Here is a 25372-nt window from a genome sequence, read left to right as displayed (position 1 = left end):
CACAGGGTGTGGGTGTGGACAGTGGGGACCATTCCGGGGCTTGGGAGGAAGGCTCCGGGCTCCAGAGGAAGGGACCAGCCGTAAGAAGGGAAACCAAACCCCGTCCAGTGTCAGCGCCTGTTCTTTTTAGTGGAAAAGCCAGCTGTACAGGTCGGTTCTGGATTTCCCGTCACACACCGGACACTTCCAGGTGCCCCTTTGTCTTTCCTCTTCTGTGGGTTTGGGGCGGGCCCCTCAGGGACAGGGAGCTAGACCACCTTCCTCTTGATTTTTTTCTTTTTTTCTCTTTCATTAAGTTTTTTATCTTAGTTCCGGTATAGTTAACATGCTGTGTTCTGTTAGTTTCAGGTGCACAACGTGGTGATTCAACAATTTCGTACTTTATTCAGTGTTCATCACTATGAATGTACTCTTAATCCGCACCCCCTATAACCCCCATCCCCTGCCCACCTCCCCTCTGGTGACCATCAAGTCTCTATAGGGTTAAGAGTCTTTCTGGGTTTGTCTCTTCTCCTTTGTTCATTTTGTTTCTTAAATTCCACACATGAGCGAGATCATAGGTATTTTTGTCTTTCTCTGACATATTTTGCTAGCCTTTATTATGCTGTCTAGATCCATCCATATTGTTGCAAATGGCAAGATTTATTCATTGGCTGAATACTATTCTATCGTGCATGTGTGTGTATGTATTTATGAGTACATATATGTGTGTATGTATGTATGTATGAGTATATATCTATGTACGGGTGTACATATGTATGTATCTATGTACAAAACACTTTCCTTATCCATTTATCTATTGATGCGCACTAGGGCCGCTTCCATAGTTTAGCTCTTATGAATAATGCTGAATAAACATAGGAGTGCATGTATCTTTTTGAATTAGCGTTTTTGTATTTTGGGGGTAAATACCCAGAAGTCTGATGACTGGATCCAAGGGTAGGTCTATTTTTAACTTTTTGAGGAGCCTCCATACTATTTTCCACAGTGGCTGCACCAGTTTGCATTCCCACCAACAGCACGTGAGGGTCCCTTTTTCGCCACCTTCTCGCCAACACTGGTTGTTTGTTGTATTGATGATTTTAGCCATTCTGACAGGTGTGAGGTAATCTCGTAGTTTTGATTTGTATTTCCCTGATGAGAATGATGTTGAGCATCTTTTCATGTGTCTGTTGGCCATTTGGATGTCTTCTTTGGAGAAATGTCTATTCACTTTGGCCCATTTTTCATTGGATTCTTTGGGTTGTTTTGTGTTGATTTGTATCCATACTTTTTCCTTCCTTTCTCCCTCCCTCCCTCCCTCCCTTCCTCCCTCCGTCTTTCAAGTAGGCTTCACACCCAGCATGGAGCCCAACACAGGGCTTGAACTTATGATCCTGAGATGAAGACCTGAACTGAGATCAGGAGTCAAACGCTTAACAGACTGAGCAAACCAGGCATCCCTGAGTTGTTTAGTTCTTTATGTATTTTAGACACTAGCCCTTTATCTGATATGTCATTTGCAGATATCTTCCCCCATTCAGTATGTTTTCTTTTAGTTTTGTTGATTGTTTCCTTTGCTGTACGGAAGCTTTTAATTTTGATGAAGTCCTAATAGTTTATTTTTGCCTTTATTTCCCTTGTCTCAGGAGACATATCCAGAAAGATGTTCCTACGGCTGATGTCAGATCACTGCTTGTGCTCTCTAGAAGGATCATTATGGTTTCAGGTCCCACATTTAGAGCCATCATCCATTTTGAGTTTATTTTTGTGGATGGTATAAGAAAGTGGTTGTTTCATTCTTTTGTATGTAGCTGTCTAGTTTTCCCAACACCATTTGTTGAAGAGACTGTCTTTTTCTCTTTTTCTTGCATATTCCTGTCTTCTGTGTTGAAAATTGACCATAGAGTTGTGGGTTTATTTCTGGGTTTTCCATTCTGTTCCATTGATCTGTGATGTCTGTTTTCACCAGCACTGTGCTGTTTTCATTACTAACACTTGAAGTCTACAATTGTGATATCTCCAGTTTTTTCTTTTTCGAGATTGCTTTGGTTGTTTGGGGTCTTTTGTGGTTCCATACAAATTCTAGAATTGTTTGTTCTAGCTCTGTGAAAAATGCTGTTGGTATTTTGATAGAGATTATAATAAATGTATAGATTACTTTAGGTAGTATGGACATTTTAACATTTGTTCTTCCAATCCATGAGCATGGAATGTCTCTCTTTTTAAGTAAGTTCTATGCCCAGTGTGGGGCTTAAACTCACAACCCCCCAAATCAAGAGTTGCGTGCTCTACCGACTGAGCCAGCCAGTTTTGTTTTTTTGATGAGTCTGGCCAGAGGTCTGTCAATTTTTCTGATCTTTTCAAAGAACCAGCCCCTGGTTTCATTGATGTGTTCTCTTGTGTGTTTTTTTGTTTGTTTGTTTGTTTGGTTGGTTTTGTTTGTTTTTTAGTTTGTATATCATTTATTTCTGCTCTAATCTTTATTGTTTCCTTCTTTCTGGTGGTTTGAGGTTTTGCTTGTTCTTTTTCTAGCTCCTTTATGTGTAAGGTTAGATTGTTCATTGAGATTTTTTCTTGCTTCTTGAGGTAGGCTTGTGTTGCTATAGACTTCCCTCTTAGAGCCACTTTTGCTGCATTCCAAAACATGTAGACCATTGTGTTTTCATTTTCATTTGTTTCCATGTAATGTCATTGATTTCTTGGTTGATCCATTCATTATTTAATAGCATGTTATTCAATCTCCCTGTATTTGTAGTTTTCCCAGATTTTTTTCTTGTGGTTGATTTCTTTTTTTTTTTTTTTTTTTAATTTTTTTTTTTCAACGTTTTTTATTTATTTTTGGGACAGAGAGAGACAGAGCATGAACGGGGGAGGGGCAGAGAGAGAAGGAGACACAGAATCGGAAACAGGCTCCAGGCTCCGAGCCATCAGCCCAGAGCCTGACGCGGGGCTCGAACTCACAGACCGCGAGATCGTGACCTGGCTGAAGTCGGACGCTTAACCGACTGCGCCACCCAGGCGCCCCTCTTGTGGTTGATTTCTAGTTTCATAGTGTTGTGGTCAGAAAAGATACATGGTATGACTTTGATCTTATTCAATTTGTAGAGATTCATTTTGTGGCCTAATGTGGCCTAATTCTCTTCTGGAGAATGTTCTATGTGCACTTGAAAAGAATGTGTATTCTGTTTTAAGATGGAATGTTGTGAATATATCTGTTAAATCCACCTGGTCCATTGAGATGAGAGGGGTGTTAAAGTCCCCTATTATTGTGTTACTATCAATTAGCTCCTTTATGTTTGTTACTAACTGTTGTATGTATTTGGGTGGTCCCATGTTGGGTTCATAAATATTTACAGTGATTATATCTTCTTGTTGGATCGCCTCCTTCATTATTTTATAGTGTTCTTCTTTGTCTGTTGTTCCAGTCTTTGTTTTAAAGTCTTTTTTGTCTAGCATAAGTATTCCTACCTGGCTGTCTTTTGACATCTGTTTGTATTATAAATGTTTCTCCATTCTCTCACTTTTGTCTGAAATGAGTCTTGGGGTGCCTGGGTGGTTCACTCGGTTGAGCGTCCAACTTGATTTTGGCTCAGGTTATGACCCCAGGGTCATGGGATTGAGCCTCACATCAGGCTCCATGCTCAACACGGGGATGCTCTCTCTTTCTCTGAAATAAAAAAAATAAATAAAAAATAAAAAAAGATTTGAAATGAGTTTCTTGTAGGCATCATATATAGATGGGTCTTATCTTTTTACTTTACTGCCACTGTCACCTTATGTCTTTTGATCGTAGCATTTAGTTTACATTCAAAGTAATTCTTGATAGATATGTATTTATTGTCGTTTTGTTACTTGTTTTGTGGTTGTTTTCATAGTTTTTCTCTGCTCTTGTCTCCTCTTTCATGGTTTGCTGGCGCTCTTTAGTGATATATTTGAATTTCTTTCTCTTTATTTTTTTGCAATCTATTATTGGTTTTTGATTTGTGGTTACCTCTAGGTTTGTTTATATTGTCTCCTGTATATAGCAGTCTATATTAGGTTGATGATCACTTAAGCTTTAACCAATTTTTTATTCTTAACCATGTTTTAGGTATATGGTGTCATACTTTACGTCCTTTTATTTTGTAAGTCCTTTGACTGATTTTTTATAGATATACTTATTTTTACTGCTTTTGTGTTTTTTCATTTTCATAGTCTTAGTTTGGTCTTCCCTTTCTACTCAGAGAGTCCCCTTTAACATTTCTTACAGGTTTGGTTTAGTGGTTATGAATTCCTTTAGTTTTTGTCCAAGAAACTCTTCATCTCTCCTTTTATGAGTGATAGCCTTGCCAGATAGAGTATTCTTGGATCAGGTTTTTTTCTTTCAGTACTTTGAATATATTATGCCTCTCTGGCCTGCAGAGTTTCTGCTGTTCTGAAAAATTAGCTGATAGCCTTATGGGGTTTCCACTGTGTGTAACTGTCTTCTCTTGCTGTTTTAATTTTTTTTTTTATCACTATATTTTGCCATTTTGATTATTCTGTATCTTGGTGTGGACCCCCTTGGGTTACTTTCCTTGGGGGATTTCTGTGCCTCCTGGATCCAGATATCTGGCTCCTTCCCCAGAGGAGGGAAATTTTCAGCTATTATTTCTTCAGATAAATTTTCTGTCCCCTTTTCTCTTATTCTGGAATCCCTATAACGTGCTTGTTATTACACTTGACAGGGTTGCTGAGTTCCCAAAGTTTATCCTCATTTTGAGTTGTTTTTTTTTTCCTCTCACCAGCTCAGTTTGATTACTTTCTGTTGCTCTGTCTTCCGGGTCATTAATTAGCTCCTCTGCTTCCTCTAGCCTGCTGTTTATTCCACCTAGTGTATTTTTAGTTTCATTTATTGTGTTCTTCATCACTGTTTTTGTTTGGTTGTTTGTTTAATCTTTCTGTTAAGGGCCTCACTGACATCCTCCACTCTTTTCTCAAATCCAGTGAGTATCTTTATGATCACTACTTTAAATTCTCTTTCAGATACAGTACTTACCTCTGTTTCACTCGGGTATCTTGCTGCGGTTTTATCCTGCTCTTTCATTTCGGACATACCCCTCTGTCTCATTATATCTAACTCTCTGTTTCTAGGTGTTGGGAAAGTCAGCTATGTCTCTTGCTCTTGAAAGTAGTGGGTGGTATGCACTTTTAACTTTTAAAAGTCGGTATGCCTGACTTTTAACAAAGGGCACTGGTCCTTTTCCACGGGGGATGCCAAGCTGCTGTGGAAACGGGGTGGCTGGGGCTACTCTGCGAAGTGTGCACGGGAAGGGGGGTGCAGTTTTAATAAAGTTTGTGTGTCCTCCCTGGGAGGTGACCAGCCACCCCACCGGGATCGAGGCCCCACAAAATATGTGGGTTGGGACATTCGGTGTTGGTGAGCTTCGGGTCAGTCTTCTGGGGAAGGGGACTGCAGCACTGGGGCTAAGTCAAGCATGGGGTAGGGGGACAGTATAAGCAATTTACGTCATGTCAGTGCAGTGCTGGTTCCCACAGGTGGCTGTGTGTTTATGCTGAGGGGCAAGGGAGGGAAATGGTGTCTTCCATGGCCTTTGTTTCTGGAGGGATGTCCCTATGATCCCTGCCTCTCCAGATACATCTGAGATGAGTAAATAGCTGTCCTTCCTGTATGCCCCAGGTTTTTTTCAAACTGCTGCTTTGGAGTTAGGACATGTGCAGGCTGTTTGTTGTGATCCCTCTTTAAGGGCAGACACTCAGCTTCCTAACGCCCTCCTGGCTCTCCCAGAGCCTAGCTGCTGATTTTGTTTTAATTCTACGTTTTTAATTCCTGCTGGTTGTAAGAACTCATGAAATTCGGCCTCTCTCACTTTCAAAGCCAAATGCTGTGGGGATTCATCTCCCTCGTGGGGGCTCCTCGGCATGAGAGTCTGTTTCTTGCCCTCCTGCCTGCTTCTGGCTCCCTCCCGACTGTGGTCAGCCGGGGCCATTTTAGCTCCTGACTGCATCTTTGCCCTGCCCACCCCTCTTTGATGTGGCCTCTCCTCTACCTTTAGCTGTGGAGTTTGTTCTGGGAGTCTTTGGGTCATTTTCTGGGTTATTTCTGCTGATGTGAGTGTTTTCTAGTTGTATCTGTGGGACAACGTGAGCTTAGGATTCTCCTATTTCACCGTCTTCCCAGCCTCTCCCTAGACCACCTTCCTTTTACTTGCTCTTGGTTACCAACCCGCTCCCCAGAGATGGTTCTGGATCGGACCCCTCAGGCACCACCCCAGCTTCCCCTTTCCTGGCTCCTCAGTCTTCAGTCTGCCCACTCTCCCAGCTCTTCCTGGGCAGCACCAACTACTGGATGTTTCTGTCTTGGGGATCTCCACAAACAGATGCTTTTGTGATCTCAGTTCCAGATTTGCAGGAATCTGCAGAATCTCCAGATTCTGCTGCTTTTTTTTTTTTTTTTTTTAGAGAGAGAGAGAATGAGCAGGGGTGGGGCAGAGAGAGGGAGGGTGAGAATCCCAAATAGGCTCCGACAGCGTGGAGCCCAGTGCAGGGCTTGAACTCACAAATCACGAGAGCATAACCTGAGGCAGAGTCAAAAGTCAGGACGCTTAACTGACTGAGCCACTCAGGTGCCCCGTCTGCTTCTCATCTTACCATCTGCATTTGACCTGCTGTTGTCTCCAGGCATCCCCACTGACTCCTGAGGTCTCCTGAGGTCAGCAGTGACCCCCACCGCCAGCTGGTCAGTGACTGGTGGTCAAAACACCTGCCCTTTCCTTGGCTTCTGTGAAACAACTTTCTTCTGGTTTTGCTGGGGCCTCCTCCACCTTAGATCTCTGTAGACGGGTCCTCTGACTTCCCATGGTTCTGTCGGTAGCGAGACGCCCCTTTTCTGTGTGTGGGTGTGTGTGTGTGGGTGTGTGTGTGGGTGGTGGGGCACACGGTAGGCGGCACACCACATGTGCTCTCTTGTACAGGCGTGCCTCATTTTACTGTGCTTTGTAGATGCTGCTGTTTACAGACTGAAGGTCTGTGGCAACCCTGTGTAGAGCAGGTCAGTTGGCATGAGTAGCATTTGCTCACTCTGTCTCTCTGTGTCACATTTTGGTGATTCTTGCCATAGTTCAAGCTTTTTTATTATCGTTATAGTTGGTATAGTGATCTGTGATCAGTGATATTTGGTGCTACTGTTGTGACTGGGGACACGTGACCCCCGCCAGGTAAGATGGCAAACTTAATTGACACGTGTGTGTTCTGACTGCTCTGCCAACTGGCTGTTGCCCCATCTGTCTCCCTCTTCTCGGGCCTCCCTATTCCCTGAGACACAACAGTGTTGAAATTAGGCCACTGATAAGCCTACAGTAGCCTCTAAGTGTTTAAGTGAAAGGGAGAGTCACACGTTTGCCACTTAAAATTTTTTTTAATGTTTTATCTATGTTCGAGAGACAGAGCATGGGTGGGGGAGGGGGAGAGAGAGAGGGAGACCCAGAATCCAAAGCAGGCTCCAGGCTCTGAGCTGTCAGCACAGAGCCCAATGCGGGGCTCGAACCCACGAACGACGAGATCGTGACCTGAGCTGAAGTCGGACGCTTACCAACTGAGCCACCCAAGCGCCAGATGTCTCTTACTTGAAATCAAAAGCTAGAAATGCTTAAGCGCAGTGAGGAAGGCTTGTGAAGACTCAAGACAGGCCAAAAGCTGGACCTCTCGTGCTGAACAATTAGCTGCCTTGTGAATGTAGAGGAAAAGTTCTTGAAGGAGATGAAAAGTGGTATTGCGGTAACCATATGAAAGTGAAACAGCTTTTCTACTGATATGGAGAAAGTTTTAGTCATCTGGATAGAAGATCACACCAGCCACAACATTCCCTTAAACCAAGCCTACTCTGGAGCGAGGCCCTGACTCTCTTTAATTCTGTGAAGGCTGAGGGAGTTGAGGAAGCTGCAGAAGGAAAGTCTGAAGCTGGCAGAGGTTGGTTCCTGAGCTTTAAGAAGCTGTTTCTGTAAAAGCGCAAGGTGGAGAAGCGAGCGCCGACCCAGAAGCTGCAGTGAGCTGTCCAGAAGATCTAGCTAAGACAGTGAATGAAGGAGCTACGTTAAACCACAGATTCTCAGTGTAGACAGAGCACCTCTCTGTCAGAAGAAGATGCCATCTCGGACTTCACAGCTGGAAAGAAGTAGTCAATGCCTTGCTTCAAAGGACAGACTGACGCCCTTTTAGGGGCTAATGCAGGCGGCTGTCGACTTTAAGTTGAAGCCAGTACTCATTTACCATTCCACAAATCCTAGGGCCCTTAAGAATTAACGCTGAATTGGGGCGCCTGGGTGGCTCAGTCGGTTAAGTGTCCGACTTCAGCTCAGGTCATGATCTCACAGTTTGTGAGTTCAAGCCCCGCGTCAGGCTCTGTGCTGACAGCTCAGAGCCTGGAGCCTGTTTCAGATTCTGTGTCTCCCTCTCTCTCTGCCCCTCCCCTGCTCATGCTCTGTCTCTGTCTCAAAAATAAAAAAACATTAAAAAAAATTAAAAAAAAAAAAAAAAAGAATTAACGCTGAATCTATTCTGTGTTCTGCAAGTGAACAACAAAGTCCGGATGACAGCCCATCCGTTTACAACATGGTTTCCTGAATGTTGTGAGCCCGCTCTTGAGACCTGCTGCTCAGAGAAAAAGATTACTTTTAAATGTTTTTTTTTTTTTTTTACGTTTATTTATTTTTGACAGAGAGAGAGAGACAGAGCATGAACGGAGGAGGGTCAGAGAGAGGGAAACACAGAATTTGAAACAGGCTCCAGGCTCTGAGCTGTCAGCACAAAGCCCGACGCGGGGCTCGAACTCACGGACCGTGAGATCATGACCTGAGCCGAAGTCGGCCGCTCAACCGACTGAGCCACCCAGGCGCCCCGAAAAAGGTTACTTTTGAAACTGCTTGTTGACAACACACCTGGTCACCCAAGAGCTCTGATGGAGCTGCACAAGCTTAGCGCTGTGTTCCTGCCTGTTAACCCAGCACCCATTCATTCTACAGCCCATGGATCAAGGAGTAATTTCAACTTTCAAGTCTTAATATTTAAAAAGCACATTTTGTAAGGCTATAGCTGCAGCAGAAAGTGATTTCCTCTGGTGGATCTGGGAAAAGTAAACTGAAAACCTTCTGGAAAGAATTCCCCATTCTAGATGCCACGGGGAACATTTGTGATTCATGGAAAGAGGTGACATTTCAACATGAGTAGGAGTTTGGAAGATGCCGATCCAACATCATGGAAGAGCTTGAGGGGCTCGAGACTTCCGGGGAGGCAGTCACTGAGCTGTGGTGGAAACAGCAAGACAACTAGACTCAGAAGTGGGGGCTGAAGACACGACTGAATGGCTGCATCTCAGGGTAAAACTTGAACGGTTGAGGAGTTGCTTCTTAAGGATGAGCAAAGAAAGTGCTTTCTTGAGATTCCTGGTGGAGACGCCATGGAGATTGGTGAAATGACAACAGTCATTTATGAAAGCTATGAGACTGTGTCATAAACTCAGTTGAAAAAGCTGCGGTAGGGTCTGAGAGAATTTTGAAAGAAGTTCTGTGGGTAAAATGCTATCAAATAGCTTTGCCTAAAACAGAAATCATTCATGGATGGGAGAGTCCATCGATGTGGCAAACTTTCGTGTTGTCTTATTTTAAGAAACCACCACGGCCACCCCAGCCTTCATCAGTCACAGCCCTGATGAGTTAGTGGCCACCACCATCAGACAAGACTCTCCACCGGCAAAAAGATTACCAGCCACTGAAAGTTCACGTGGTGGTTTGCATTTTCAAGCAATAAAGTATCTCTTCATTAGGGTGTGTACGGCGTTTTGTAGACAGAATGCTGTTGCACACTTAATAGCCGACAGTGTAGTGTGAACATTTATATACGCTGGAAAACCAAAAAGTTCATCTGATTGGCTTGTGATACTTGCGTTACTGCGGTGGTCTGGAACCGAGCCTGCGGGAATCTCCTGGGTTGCCAGCAATATCTTTTTCTCCCTCTGCACTGTGTCCGGGAACCGCCTGCGGTGGTTCTCGAAGCCCGTCATTGTGCCTCAGCTCCATGGCGCTGTGCTGTGTGGGTGCACCATTCAGCTAGCTGGGACCCTATGGATGAGCGTTCAGTTCCCAGTGTTTTGTTCTTATAAATACCTGCAGTGAGTAGCCTGCAGTGAGTAACACTATTTATTTCCTGTTTCTGGAGGTGAGGGGCTTTTTAGTATCGTTAGGAGCCCATGATTTTCAAACATTTGATGTGTTTGCCTTCATCGCAGATGTTTATTATAATAAGCAGTTTTAAAGATTAGAAACATAGGGGCACCTGGGTGGCTCAGCCAGTTAAGTGTCCAACTTAGGCTCAAGTCATGATGTCGCGGTTCGTGAGTTCGAGCCCCGCGTTGGGCTCTGTGCTGACAGCTCAGAGCCTGGAGCCTGCTTCGGATTCTGTGTCTCCCTCTCTCTCTGCCCCTCCCCTGCTCACACTCTGTCTGTCTCAAAAATAAACATTAAAAAAAAAAATTTAAAAAAGAATATTAAAAAAAGATTAGAAACATAAAATACAATTAAGGTAAACAGGTCAAAGTGCCGGCTACGCCCAAACTTGAAGACCGGCAAACCCAGCCCCCTTGAGTTGGTCACCGTGTGGTGCTGTTTGCTGGCCAAGTCTGAGCGCACGCGTCGGGCGAGTAATGCCCCAAGACAGCACTCTGCCCCAGCCACTGACCCCAGACTGGCTTCCTTGTCCGGGGACGCTCTTTCCGTTCCACCGGGTGGGAGGGCCACGTCCTCCGGGACCCGCCGATCCAAGATGCGTTCATTCCACTGATGGCCTAGAGGGATGCTTTTCCACCGCGCCTCCCCTCCTGTCCTCACCTGTGATGACGTCCAGATGACTCTTCTGGAAACGCATCCGGGAGCTCCAGGCCCAACTTTTCGTTAACAAACTACCGTACTGTCAGTCCTGCTGTATACACTTAGGTGTATATATAAATGCTTTTGATTTAAGACCAACGTGGGCTGCATATTAGGTTGTAAAAAGATACTTATTTGTAGATTCGAATAATTTCTCTAAAGTAGTAGAAAAAATGAACTAAATTTCAAATTAATGTTCCCATTAAATATTTTTGTTTGAAATCTAATGAACTAAGAGAACTCCTCGGGGTTCTCTTATATTGAAACAGGTCTAACATATGGACAAGGATAGAAACTAATGTAAGCAACAGCAAGGATCCACAGTGTAGCTTTATTTTTTTTTTTTAAGTAACCTCCATCCCAACGTGGGGCTTGAACTCACAACCCTGAGACCAAGGGCCGCAGAGCCAGCCCGGCACCCCCTCCCCCATTTAGCTTTGTTAAACCCTCATGCTGTCAGCTTTGTCTCTGATCTTTGTAAAAACGAATCACTCATTATAAATAGAAAGGAGCCTCTGTTGCTCTCCTCCCTAGTCCTGCCCCTCCTGCCTCATGCGCCCTGCGCGGTGTTTGAACCAAGACTCCGAGATTCTCTAAGCCCGTCACCAAGGATGTACAAGAATGGGCTGGCAGGTTTTTGCCATGCCTGGCGTCTCTGTGGCCAGCGTGGACGTGGTCTTTCCAGAGCCGGCCTGGTGGGAGAAGAGTCGGCTTTCAGCAGAGGGAGCTCAGCGACCCCTTTGGAAATGTCTTTTTTAACCACAGTGTCTGCACCCGCAGCCCCTCTGAGCTCTGGGACGGGGAGGGGACAGGTGGCTGCATCTGCCCATAGGCCTGCGTTCCCCCCATGCTGACCGCGCGTCTCCGTGTCGTCCGAAGCGTCCTGCTCAGCCTGGCCTGTAGGTGCTGGTGCCTGTTGCTTCGCAGGTGCTCTGGGGACAGAGCCAGCTCCGTGGCCCCCAGCAGCCCTGTAGGTTTTAGGGTGCAGTTTTGTGGGACATGAGGTTTTCTGGGAACGCCACAGAATCAGACGAAGCAGATGTGCCGGCAGCTGAAATGCATTGCTTTGAATTCAGTTACCTTGTTATTTATAAGTGATCACTAAATAGGTACATTTTCAAGAGCCATGACAAGAATTCTCTTGATTTTATAGTTCTCTTTTGTTAAAGTTGGAAAACCACTCAACTCTGTTGAAGAAGAAAACATAATTTTGTTGTTTTTAAAAACTGTATATTGTAGGTGAATATTGTAGGTATTTTCCATTTGAAAGACATTCTTCTTTGGGGCGTCTGGGTGACTCAGTCGGTTGACCATCCAACTTCGGCTCAGGTCATCTCACAGTTAGTGGGTTCGAGCCCCACGTCAGGCTCTGTGCTGACAGCTCGGAGCCTGAAGCCTGTTCGGATTCTGTGTCTCCCTCTCTCTCTGCCCCTCCCCCGCTCGGGCTCTGTGTCTCTGTCTCATAAATAAATAAACATTAAAAAAAATAATAAACAAAAACAGTATATTGTATCCAGAACAAGGAGAATTAAGCCTCTTTACTAGGATGTAAAACTATGAATCAGGGATTTATGAAGTAAAAACAGAATTTCAGTTTCTCCCTTTTGCATCAGCTAAATGATCACACATACTGATTTTAGATTGAGATCCGTTTGATCCTTGCACAAAGGCCAGGAGGGCTGGCCGCCAGACGGGGTATGGAGACGCGTGCTGTTTGAACTGACCCCCCACTCTGTGCTGTCCTGCAGCTTGGTGTTTGGAAGCCGGCTGGACATCCACTCGGGCGGGATAGACTTAGCTTTCCCGCATCACGAGAACGAAATCGCCCAGTGCGAGGCCTTCCATCAGTGCAGGCAGTGGGGAAATTATTTTCTGCATTCTGGTAAGTCGTGATTTCAGGTTGACTGTGCTCTATTTCGGTGCTGTCGCTTCTGTCACAATTGGAAAGACATAGCTCGGTTTGCAGGGGAAGAACCTGTCCTCTGTCAAGGTGTTGGAGTTTAAGTCCGCCGGATGTGAACTTCCTTGGATGGGACTGGAGTTACGAGGGCGGGAGGGCTGACTAGTGCGTGCAGAATGTTCTCCATCGCCGGGGCAGCGCTGGCAGAGGCACTCTGCTGGCTGGCGCACAAGGCCAGGCCTCACTCATGCAGGTGTCCGTGACTATAAGCCCTGAGGCTGCTTGGCCCAAAGCGTGTCCACTGCCACGTTTTCCAGTGGACAACGACTGCCCCCACAGTCGCCGCCACGTCTGCCGCTGTGCCCTGGAACAGCCGTCGTGGGTCTCTGCCACCCCAAGCCCATTTCTGCACCTCCTTGGAGGAGCGTGCGGAGGAAATGCAGAAGCGGGGCCGGTGAGCTGTCTGGTACCCGCTCCGGGACAGAACTCGGCAGGGGCCAAACTGCATTTCTGCCGGTGGTGTGCACGCTGGCGACTCCCTGGAGGGGACAGGAGCCCCGTGATGCTGCAGGGCCAGCCCGGTGGGCGCCTCAGAAGTGACCCCCGGAGCCCAGTGTAGCCCACAGACAGGGGCCCACCCTTGGCTTCAGGAACTTCGGGAAATAGAGCCTCCCTTTGGCCTGGGGACTGGAGAAGAAGGCCCACGTCGAGTAAATGTGTGCAGAGCCTGTCGGGCAGGGAGCCTCCGCGGAATGAAGGGCTGTGTCCCACCCCGGGTCAGCTGTGTGGGGGCCTGCACCACACGTCATGGTCATGCTCCTGGTCACTTAGTTTTCTCCTGCGCCTGTCAGCGAATGTGGGCCCAGGGACCAGAGGGGACAGCGGGCCAGCGCCCCTCCTGCTTCCCTTCAGGAGTCACTAACGAGGTGTTTGGGGGCCACAGAAAAGCAGGTCCTGTTCACCCCCGGTTTGGGAACAGAAAAGGGTTTTCGTTGCTGCATTGTGACGACTGTGACAAACTATTAAGACAGCGGGCTCTCTGCCACTCTGCTGTCACCCTGTCCTGGAGAGACACTGGTATCTCCTGATGCACAGGAGGGTTAACACCCCTCTTCTGAAGTAAGTGAATGGAAGATGAGTAGTCGGATGTATTTCATTTTCTAAATATTGTCAATTAAAAAAAAATGGGGGGGGGGGCCTGGGTGGCCCCGTCGGTTGAACGCCCCGACTCTTGATTTTGGCTCAGCTCATGATCCCATGCTTCGTGGGATCGAGCCCCGAGTCGGGCTCTGCACTGAGTGCGGATCCTGTTTGGGATTCTCTCCTTCTCTGCCCCCCTCCCCTGCCACGCATGCTCCCTCTCTCTCAAAATAAATAAACTTGAAAAAAAAATTTAGTTAAAAAAACTAATAAAACGTTTAAGTTTAGTTATAATCTCTACATCTGACAAGGGGCCCGAATTTGCCACTCTGAGAGCAAGTCACATGCCCTTCCAGCTGAGTCAGCCAGGTGCCCCTAAGAGAGTTTTAATTGTGTTTGGTATATATGTGTTCTATGACGTTATGTGTTTGAGGTCATAGTTGTTTGGAAGCTACACTTTTTAACCAGTTCTCAGAAAAACTGGCCTTGGGGCTCCCTGGTGCTCGGGCTCCTGTCAGAGAAGGCAGAAGCATCTTTTGCGGGAGAGGTGAGGCCCCCCACCCCCCGCGCCCCACTCCCCCCGCCCCGGAAGGAAATCGTGTGAAAGCAGGGACTGAGAAGCTCCTGACGTGGGCTCTTGTCTCCCATCACACACACTCACACATTCACACTCACACACTCTCCCAGGCCCTTGAGAGGCCCGTGCCAGCAGACCGCAGCACACAATCGGATCATTCGCAGAGACCCGTGCTTTGGAACCTCCGAAAACCAGCACGTATTGCCAGGCGCGGGGTCTGCAGAGCCCCGGGCTCTGTCCTTTCCTGGGGTGAGGGGTCTGCGGGACAGGGCGGGGCAGACCTGCCGACCTCGAGCAGGCGTGGCTGTGGGTTACCTTTTCCTGGGGGGCCGAGCGTGGGCGAGGGTCTGGGGAGGGGGGGGGGGGCACGGGCGAGGGGCTGGGGGGGGGCACACTATCCACACAGATGCGGGCGTGTGCCTGCTGGGGATGAAGCGCAGCGTTGTGGGAAGTGGTGCCTGGCGCTCCGACAGAACCAGCCCTCTCCTCCTCCTCCTCCTCCCACCAGACTCGGCACAAATCACCATTTTTTGTTTCAGGGCATTTGCACGTGAAAGGCAAAGAAGAAAAAATGTCCAAATCGCTGAAAAACTACATCACTGTTAAGGTAACCCTGCACCGCTGGCCTGTCTGGAAGGGCGACCCCAGGTCTCTGACCCCCGTGCTCCAGGTCCTTGTCCCGTGGCCCCGACAGGCTTCTCCTACCTCCCAGCTTAACGTGCGGTCTGGGGGTGGAGGCAGCCCTACTCTGCCACCCGGTGCCCTCTTGGGGCGGTGCCCTCCGCGTCCCCCTGCCCTCTCCGGGCGGCCTCCCCATGGATGCTGCCTAGCTCCTCCTGCGTGCTGGGACTCACGCCACCTTCTTGCCTGAGCCCCTTCCCGCACTCAACCCCGAGTCACACCTACCCCTTTTCCTGTCCCACCACCAGCCTGCTGGCCTGTGGCTTTGGGGCTTCACTGCCTGTGGTTTTGAAAGCCACCTGTTGAGAAAAGCATCACTGCGCCGTGGGGATGAGGGGCGGGAGGGGGCGTCCACAGGAGTGGAAAGCAAGTGAGCCAACGGGAGCGCTCCAAACACTTCGGTCTTCGTGTTTGGGGCCGTGAAGCCAAACACGGTTGTAATGGCAAATACTGAAGTGACAAGGACAGTTACCAGACCTTTGTCCCCTGAGTACCTGGCCCGGAGAGCTGTCCCCACCAGAGTTACGTTACATACAGCCGGCCCCGTATCTGCGGTCTCACTCACCGGTGTCCAGAGGCAGTGACAGCCTCACGCTGCGCCACTGCCCTCCTGTCATCCCAGGGGACGCTTATTTTCTCACAAGAGGGGCGAGAACAGGACCAGAAGGTATGTTGACAGAGACAGAGGCCACGGGCACTTATATCACAGTATGTTGCCACAGCCGTCCTGTAGTTGATCTCGTGCTGTGCCTCAATTACAATGAAACGTCGTCACAGGCATGTTTGTATAGGGAAGACCAGTAAACACGGGGCTCGGTGCTATCACGTGTCCAGGCGTACACAGGGCCTCAGAATGCACCCCCTCCGTGGACGGGGCGGGCTGGAAGCCAGAGCAGGGGTCCTCCTCATAAAAGCGTCTTTATCGACTCCTCTTTAGCAGAAGTGTTCATTCTTAGACATGTTTTCCTGCAGAAAAGTTACTTACACGCTCAGCACACAGGTTCAAGAGTTATCACTTTTCCTGCACCTAAGGGAGTGGTGGGCGTGTGTGCACGTATGCATGGTGTATGTGTGTCTCATCACCACTGTCGTTGAACCGTTCAACACCGCAGGCGTCACGACCCTTCCCCATCCCGCCCGCACTCCTGAGGACAAGAGTGACACGTCAGTAGTGGCTTCTCAATACCAGTTCCCCAGTCTGCGTTCTGACTTTTCCACGTGTCCAGTGTCCCTCAGAGCCTGGTGTTTTTAAAACCAAGACCCGGTGAAGCTTCGTGTGCTGCGTTTGCGGGCCGTGTCTTTCCAGGCTTCTCAGGGGAAATGCTCCGTGGTGGGAAGGCACGGAACCGAGTTCCCGTCGTAACCGTTCTGCGGGTACAGCGCGGTCGTGCTGACTGCCCTCACTGTCGGGCTGGACGGCTCTGCCGCTTCCTCCTCGTGCACAACCGACACTCTCCCCATTGAGCATCTCCCCGCCCGGCCCGGCCCGGCCCCAGCATTCCGCATCCGCTTTCTGTTCCCACGATGGGGGTGTTCTGTGGACCTCGCGCCAGCGCAGACAGCGTTCATCCCGTTGTGGCTGTTTCACTGGGCACCACGTTCACACGTCACCATAGCGGGTGACCGGGGCTCCTCCCTCCTCACACGCAATTATATCCTCCTGTTGTTTGGTTGGGTGGGTTGTTTTGGCTTCTGATCGACAACAGCCTCTCCCTGTGGTGTTAACCTTTTTGAAGGGTTGAGGCCAGTTTTGGTGAATGGCCCACGTTTTGCATGTCTGTGGTGTCCTGTATCATATGTCCTTTGCATATCTGTGGTTTCCTGTCTTTCCTCGTAACTGGAAGCGAGGCCTCAGGCCTGATTCGGCTCAGGTTCAATCTTTCTGGTGGGAAACTTCCTCCGTGGTGCTGTGGGCTTCACGCAGCATCCCTCTGGGGCCACAGCGTCAGGCTGTCCTACTGGTGACGCTGGGCTTGACTGCTCGGGTAAGGGATGGCCACCAGTGGAGATTCTTTTTTCTGTATTTTTTTAGTATTTTTTAAATTTTTAAAAAAATGTTTATTTTTGAGACCGAGAGAGACAGAGCATGAGCAGGGGAGGGGCAGAGAGAGAGGGAGACACAGAATCCAAAGCAGGCTCCGGGCTCCGAGCTGTCAGCACAGAGCCTAATGCAGGGCTCAAACTCACAGACTGTGAGATCATGACCTGAGCTGAAGTCGGACGCTTAACCGACTGAGCCACCCAGGTGCCCTTTTTCTTTCTTTTTAAAAGTTTATTTATTTTGAGAGAAAGAGAACAGGGGAGGGGCAGAGAGAGAGGGCGACACAGAATCAGAAGCAGGCTCCAGGCTCCGAGCTGTCAGCACAGAGCCTGACACGGGGCTCAAACTCACAGACTGTGAGATCATGACCTGAGCTGAAGTCGGACGCTTCACTGACTGAGCCCCCCAGGCACCCCGCTGACAGAGAGGTTCTTATTTGTCTTTCGTGAACATGGAGAACCGGCGAGGTGATCTGCATGGGGCGTCCTCTTCCCAGACCACCTCCAGTCTGTGGTTCTCTCATGCTCTGGTGGCTTCACCCCATCGTGCGTGTCTCTGGTCCCTGTGCAAAGCATGCTATCTTGTGCTGTTGCCCCCGTCACACTCCCTGGCTGGCAGTCCTTTTCAGAGACGGGGGCTTGTCTGTTCTTTTTTTGGTACCACTAGGAGTTAAGCTTTTATTTTCACTCTGTGTATTATCAATTCAGCCTTCATTCTTTTTGTGCTGAAATTATTCCAGCTCTGGCCTGGGCAGGGGGGAGGGACGGGGAAGAGGCTCCTTCTTCCGGGGGAAATGCCCCGCTCATCCCGGCTTTTGGCCCCGTTTCCCGTTGCATCCTGCCCCAGTGCTGCCACTCCCCCCAAGGAGCTCACTGCCTTTGCGGGAAGATGGAATCTCGAACCAAGATCTGGATGCTCGGTGTATCTACCGCAAGAGTGACATTGTTTCCAGGCCTCTTCAGGGGACAGAGCTGGTGGAGATGAACCCATGTGCATGTAGTTGGTCCCTGGAGTTCATTGTGAACTATCCAGTCCCATACTATAGGACTTTCTGGTTTTAGCTCTTTTCCCTCTTTATGAAAAATCTTGTTTCCTTCCTTACAACAGCACATCAACTTCATGCTTTCTCTTAAAATTGACATATTTAAAATGTTAATACCAATAGTCTTATTAATGGTAAAACTACTGAGTGAAGTTAAAGTTTCCTTGCAATTCTTGTTTTTAAGAACAGCTTTATTGAGATATAATTCACATATCAGAGGATTCACATTTTTTTTCATTTTATTTATTTTAGAGAAAGCACACACGGGGGAAGAAGGACAGAGAGGTAGAGAGAACATCCCAAGCAGACTCTGCACTGTCAGCATGGAGCGCAACATGGGGCTTGAACTCACAAACCATGAGATCATGCCCTGAGCTGAAACCAAAAGTCAGACACTCAACTGACTGAGCCACCCCAGGATTCACCCTTTAAATTGTATTATTTGGTGGTTCTCAGTGTCTTCAGTGGCTGCACAAGTCTGTGTTCCCACCAACGGTGCACGAGGGTTCCTATTTCTTCTCCACGTCCTCACCAACACCTATCGTTTCTTGTGTTGTTGATTTTAGCCACTCTGACAGGTGTGAGGTGGTGTCTCATAGTGGTTTTGATTTGCATTTCCCCGATGATGAGTGATGAGCATCTTTTCAGGTGTCGGCCATCTGGATGTCTTCTCTGGAGAAGTGTCTGTTCATGTCTTTTGCCCATTTTTGAATCAGGTTGTCTTTTGCTCTTCATAGATTTTGGATACTCACCTCTTTATCAGATACACAGTTTGCAAATGTTTTCTCCCATTCCGTGGGCTGCCTTTCCGTTTTGTTGATGGTTTCCCTTGCTTGGTAGTTGGATGCAGTTGCCTTTTCCTTCTGTTATTACCAGGAATTAGTCCCCAGAGACTGATTGCTGTAGAAAGACTACAGATTTCTACTCAAAGTACTATACTCTACAGGCGCCACCCCCCTAAGGGGGTAAAAATTCTGAATGGGAGGAAAACCCCTTTAAAATAAAATCGTAGGGGCACCTGGGTGGCTCAGTTGGTGGAGTGTCTGATTTTGGCTCAGGTCATGATCCCAGGGCTGGAGGATTGAGCCCCGCTCAGCGTGGAGCCCGCTTAAGACTCTTCCTCTGCTCCCTCCCCTGCTCATGTTCTCTCTCTCTCTCTAATACTAAATAAATAGTAAAGTAAAATAAAAATAAAATCCTACCATCCTAACATCTTAAAACCCTTTTTGGAGTGAAATAGAGAACATAGCTACCCAGAAATATACGAAAATGGAAGGGAGGCTGTCTTTGTTTAGAGACGTCAGAGAGCTTCATCAGACATAAAATGGCTGTATTACCACAGAGTCTTTAAATGTTTTTACTAAATGCACAAATACAAGCATAAAGTCAGCAGGGAAGGAAAGGTACCCAGTTCACAGAAAACACAGACGTGTGCAGAACAGGTGCATTCTGGGTGCGGCCGTATTGGGACCCAGGAGATGCACCGCTTTGCTCTGCTGCAGACCACTCCCCACGACTCCCACTGCACACACCCGACATCTGGCAACATCTTGGGAGGAGAACACAAGCAGCAGTAGCAACAACAAGGAACTGAAGTGAAGGGGGGCGGGGCGGCACGGGTCCCCTGACGCCAGCTCGCAAGGAAGCAGCTCACACCCGGCTGTAGAGCCGTGGAGCCTGTGCTTTTGGGAAGGAATTCTCAAGAAATGGCCCCAAGCTGAGGGGACCCCGCGCGGGAAGCCTGCCCCCCCCGGCCCCCGCTCTGCAGGTGCAGACCCAGATGGGCACTTGGGTCCACCGGGGCCGCACACGGGAGCTGTGACACCAGGGGCCTGTGCCTCAGCCGCCCTGCTCACACAGCCTCACAGACTGCAGTGGGGAAGGGACCCAGAAGTAAGACCTAAGTGGGGTGCAGCTTGGAGCCCGCAGCAGAGCAGGGATCTGGTGCCGTGTGGGCCGCTTGTCAGCTCTCCGCGCCTCGTGTCTTTGTCACCGTGGTGGGGCAGACGCTGTTGTGACGCAGTGCAGCTTAGCAGTTTGTGACAAAGTCGTGGGAGCCTTCCAGTAGGTTCTGCCATTGGCAGTGTAGCAAGTACTCAGCATGTAAGGGGCTACATCCACCCCCCACCCCCCCGCCACCACAAGGCCACGTCAGCCCCGGGCGTCCTGTTATTGCTATGCGGGCCTCAGGAGGCCAGCGGTCATGTTAACCCAGGGGACAGGCTCTGCCACTGCCTCCAGGGAGCTGCCCACCAGTCCTCATGCAGGGTCCCGGCCACTGCGTCCCCCCCAGCTGTGACATGTGGGTCCCTATGGCCAAGGGGAGGCTGGAAGCCACCGCTAGACGTGGAGCGGGAGAAGGGCTGAGAGAGTCTCCTTTTGCTCACACAGAGTCCACGACGCAGGGACATTTGACTCAAACCCCACGTTGTCAGAGGGTCCCGTTGGAGCCGGCCTGTCCTCGGGGCCACTGCTGGTCATCGGTGTGGGCCCCCGTGGGCTGGGTCTGAGTGTCCCAGGCAGGCCAAGCGGTGCCCAGTGGCCTGTCTTTGCATCCCTGCCCTGTGAGGTCGCCGAGTGCCTCTCACCGGCCACCACAGACAGGGTTTGGGGTTGTTTTAACAACTTCTACAACAGGTTCTTGGGGCATCTGGGTGGTTCGGTGAGTTAAGCATCTGACTTTGGCTCAGGTCATGATCTCACGGTTCATGAGTTCGAGCCTCGAGTTGGGTTCTGTGCTGACAGCTGGGAGCCTGGAACCTGCTTCGGATTCTGTGTCTCCCTCTTTCTCTGCCCCTCCCCTGCTCCTGCGCTCTCTCAAAAGTAAATGAACATTAAAAAAAAATTAAAAAGAATTTAAATGACAGGTTGTTAGTTTTCCTCAGTTTAACCAGGGGCAGGGTATCCTCTGAGAACACGAGCTGGGTGCCCGCCTCACTGCAGTGCATCAGGGAACAGCCTGTGGGAGGGTGAGTTGGTCTCTGCCCTCAGTCTGACCCTGGTCCTGGCCTGTTTTGATGTCCCAGGCGGCTTCCACTCCTGGGACCCCTGCCATCATGGGGCCTGGAGATGTGCCCATCCTCTTGGGACCATGTCATGGCAAGGGCTCCCAAGGTCAACATCGGTGTGGACCCCCTGCGTCAGCGCAGAGCAGGGGGCCTTCCCCGCAGACGCAGTCTGAAGGGAAACGTGGGGAACGTGCAAATAGGGTGGAAACAAAACCAAGCTGTCCATAAAAACTCCGACGTCTTGGTAAGTGGGGTTGGCTCACACGGTCATAGCGCACGTTATAATTTCCGGGTTCTCCCTGATTTCTCTGCCAGGACTTCCTGAAGACGTTCTCCCCCGACGTCTTCCGGCTCTTCTGCATGCGAAGCAGCTACAGGTCAGGTGAGGCCGCGGCTAGGGGCTGAACCCAGTGGTTCGAAGGACCCACACTCAGGCTGGGGAGGAAGCACAGCCTTGTAAGTGTGGCTGCCCTCGTGCCTGTGGGTTTGGGTTCTGAGTGCAAGCCCAGCGCTCGGCCAGAAGATTCTAGAAGCTTGTGTCTTGGAGGCCGTGGGTTCTCCAGTCAGCCCCTGCCCTGCTCTGTGTGGGTCTGGATGGGGTCCCCCGGTGACCCCCTCCCAGGTGGAGAGTGCGTTCTCACTGTAAACGCTGAGTTTGAGGGTCTGTCCTGAAATACAAGCCCCGTGTCCCCACCACCGACTGATCCCCCAAGCAGTGGTTCGGGGCCCAGGATCTCCTGTCCGCAGGAATGAACCCCTTGGCCAGGCGTACTGGGGGTGGTTCTCCGTGTCTTCCAAGGAGGGGAGGCCGGGGCGGGGCGGACCCTCACGGTCCCAGGGGGCAGGGGGGCGGCGGTATCTGTGTCTGCTGCTTCACTTGTGGCTGCGAAGTGCAGTAGCTCCCCAGGTGACCACACGTGTCCCCTCCGCAGCCGTGGACTACAGTGATGGCACCATGCTGGAGGCCAAGCACCTCCTCCTGGCGGCAGCCGCGTTCATCGAGGACGCCCGGGCCTACATGAAGGGGCAGCTGGTGTGCGGCCCCGTCGGGGAAGGCCTGCTGTGGGAGAGGTAGGTGCCCCCCATCCGCCCCAGGGTCCTGGGTGCTCGATGTGGGGCTGCTGAGAGGGCAGAGGCTTCTGGGGGCTGGTGCGGCACCTCAGGCGAGTGGTGGTCCTGCTGGGGAGGAACGAGGACGCCCTCAGAGGGCGGCTGTGCAGGGGTGGGTGACACCCGTGCCCGGACAGGGCGCTCACTGGTGTGCTGGTGAGTGACGCACAGAGGTTCCAGGTGCCTCGCTCCATGGTTCGGTAGGGCTGGTGGGTGTGAGGCTGAGTGGAGGGGGGTGGCCTTGGTGGCTGAGCTCAGACCTGATCGGGGGTCGACCTGAGGGTCTGCATGAGTGTGTGTCCCCCTGCCCCCTGCTGTTGCACGCGGGTGTCTGTGGTCACAGGGCAGCCGAGGTAAGTATTAAGCGGGGGACATGGGGGGACCCCCGACCCTCCACGTGGAAATCGCCTGGTTCTGCTGCTTTGTTAAGTGGTTAGATGTGTTCACAAGACCAGGGATTGACATCAGAGATGGAAAAGAGCTGGAAAGACCCAGGAAACTGGGGAAATGCTTGTCTGGTTAGGAGGAAAAGCAGCAAAGCCTGGAGCACTGGGACAGGTGGGGGGCGGGGGGGTGGCACCATCAGCAAGACTCGGCAGCCATCTAGATGGCGGATACAAGGGACAGGTGGACACCCTCTTTACCTTGGGCGCTCCTCACTACTGGGCCTGGTGGAGGGAGGGGGTAGAGGCCATTCGGCACTCTGGAGGCCAGGTTCTGCTTTGTGACAGAGAGCCCTAATTGTGGCCTGTTCCTCGTTGCCTGGTCACTCAGGCCAGGCTGGAGAGCAGCCACTGCCCCACCATCCAGGGCCGCAGGCCCACCAGAGGGGCGAGTGTCCAGGGGCTTTGGCGCCCCAGTTCAGGGCTGCTTATGATGCCGGAAAGGGTCCCGGGGCTCCACCTGCTTGGAAATCGGGGAGTTCGCAGGAAGTGGGGGGATGTCCAGTAATGGTGGACAACAGGGAGCCCATGTTGCAGACGAAGCTTCAGAGTATGAGGCAGCAGGCGTGCAGGAGAGGGGAGGGCCAAGGGACACCTGCACGTCCTTGCCATGGCTGCGGGGGAGAGGGGGGGAGGTGGACTATCACGGAGACTGCACTGGCTGGCAGGGCTGTCACAGCAGAGGGACAGAGGTGGAGAGGCTGCAGCCAGGTGTGGGGAGCAGGACGCACTCAGAACCTGGGGGAGGTGGGGGCAGGCCCTAGGGGCCATTGGATCCCAGACGCTCTGACTAGCTGCCCACAGACAGGTGTGGTTCATGGGGTGGGGGCAGGGCACAAGCTGCTGTGGCCTGCTGGGACTGCGTGACCCTGAGGTGGCCCGTCGGGACCTGAGGCTGCCCTCTGAGGGAGGCTGGGCTCTCACCATGCAACCAGGTGCCCTGCCTGCAGGCTCCTGGGCAGGGGGATTGACCTCGTGCCGTCCTTCCCTCCAAGCCTGCCCAGGCCACTTCTGTGTAATGCGGGCCGAATGCGGCCTGGCCTCGCAGGAATGCTGCCTTTCCCACCACCGCATTCTTAAACCCTTACAAGCTGCCCACACGCATAGCAGGGGTTCAAACCTGGGTTTTAGGGGCTTTCTCCCTCTGAATTCTGGGGTAACGTGACGATTCTGGGCTAGTTCTCAGTAGGGGCGTCTGCAGTGGGGAGGGCCCTGTGCTGGGCAGGGCGGGGGCGCTGAGGAACACCCGTGTCTCTCCAAGGCTCCGCCACACCAGGGAGGCTGTGAAGGCTGCACTGGCAGACGACTTTGACACGCCTGCAGCGGTGGACGCGGTCATGGACCTCATCCACCGCGGGAACGGACAGCTGCAGGCACGCACTAAGGTAGCCCCAGCACGCGGCCGTAGCACTTTCCATCGGCGGGAAGGCAGGGATGCCACCCTGCCACCTCCTGGGGTGGCCCCCAAGGCCTCCCCTGACTTCTGGGAGCTGCCCTATCCTGCACGGGACCCGCCCTCCCAGAGCAGGGAGGTTGCACACACGGACAGGCAGCATCACGTGTTTGCTGATACAGGAAGTACCTCCTGAGGCCCCCGTTTGCTCAGGGGAACTCGGGAGAACCCAAGTTTGATGGGATGTGAACTAGGACGTTGGGGGAAGCTGTGTGTTGGGACCCCAACTGTGCCCACCCCACCAGGCCCATCTTTGGGCCTTGGCAATAATCCCCTTGGTGAGGCTCTGTCCCCGTGAGCCAGTGACCCCCCCCCCCCCCAAGGACCCACCTGCTGAGAGCATCACACCGGGGGTTAGGTTTCAATATCCAACTTTGAGGGACACAAGCATTCAGACCTACCAGATCCCCGTGTTACAGATGGGTAGACTGAGGTGCAGGGGTGACGTGGCTTCCCCGTCGTGCGGCGGGCTGGTGAGGGGCAGCTCTAGGACTGAGTCTAGAATGTCCTCCCGGCACAAGGACCTGAAGCCGGGACCTGCGGGGACCTGCCAGGTCTCTGTTCCACGTCACTTCCTGTGTTTTGAAAGCGCCCCTTTTGGGTGATCTGCCCCAGGAGCCCAGTGGTCCCAGGAGTCCTGCCGTGTTCGGCTCCATCGTGTCCTACATTGAACACTTCTTCGAGACCGTCGGGATCTCTCTGGCGGACAGACAGGTACACCTTTCTCTTTTCAGGCCTCACTTGTAGGATTAGGACTATGTGCAGGAACCACTGACTTTTCCCCTTTTAAAACATTCATTTCAGTGGATAATTGTGTTGAATTTACTTACGTGCTTAAAACACATTCTTTAAAAAGGAAAGAGGCTTAGAGCTAGTATCTTCCTTCCGAAAGCTGCAGGGAGCCCATGCGGACTGCCTGCTGTCACTTCTGCACGTGTACTCCTGTGTGGTGTTGACTTTGTAAGACTCAAAACGCAGGTAGTTGCACAGAGGACGTTTTTCCTGAGCCTCTTGAGAGTAAGCTGCCGGCCGAGCTCCTCGGTGTCTCCTGCCCCCCCCCCCCCCCCCCCCCCCCCCCCCCCCCCCCCCCCCCCCCC

At 50.9% G+C, this 25372-nt stretch overlaps 1 protein-coding gene across 1 annotated transcript in view; it reads left to right on the top strand.

The window, feature by feature from the left end:
• Positions 1–25372, top strand: part of CARS2 (cysteinyl-tRNA synthetase 2, mitochondrial) — a 44559-nt gene that overhangs the window by 17568 nt on the left and 1619 nt on the right. The window contains exons 8-13 of the mRNA XM_049647227.1: positions 12629–12762; positions 15037–15104; positions 21585–21651; positions 22202–22340; positions 24084–24207; positions 24891–24989. Coding sequence (XP_049503184.1) covers positions 12629–12762; positions 15037–15104; positions 21585–21651; positions 22202–22340; positions 24084–24207; positions 24891–24989 — 631 coding nt within the window. The remainder of the gene's footprint in view (positions 1–12628; positions 12763–15036; positions 15105–21584; positions 21652–22201; positions 22341–24083; positions 24208–24890; positions 24990–25372) is intronic.

Source organism: Panthera uncia, assembly GCF_023721935.1.
Source record: "Panthera uncia isolate 11264 chromosome A1 unlocalized genomic scaffold, Puncia_PCG_1.0 HiC_scaffold_16, whole genome shotgun sequence".
NCBI classification, from domain to species: domain Eukaryota; kingdom Metazoa; phylum Chordata; class Mammalia; order Carnivora; family Felidae; genus Panthera; species Panthera uncia.
The sequence above is the reverse complement of the archived record's forward strand: the minus strand, read 5'-3'. Positions and strand labels throughout refer to the sequence as shown.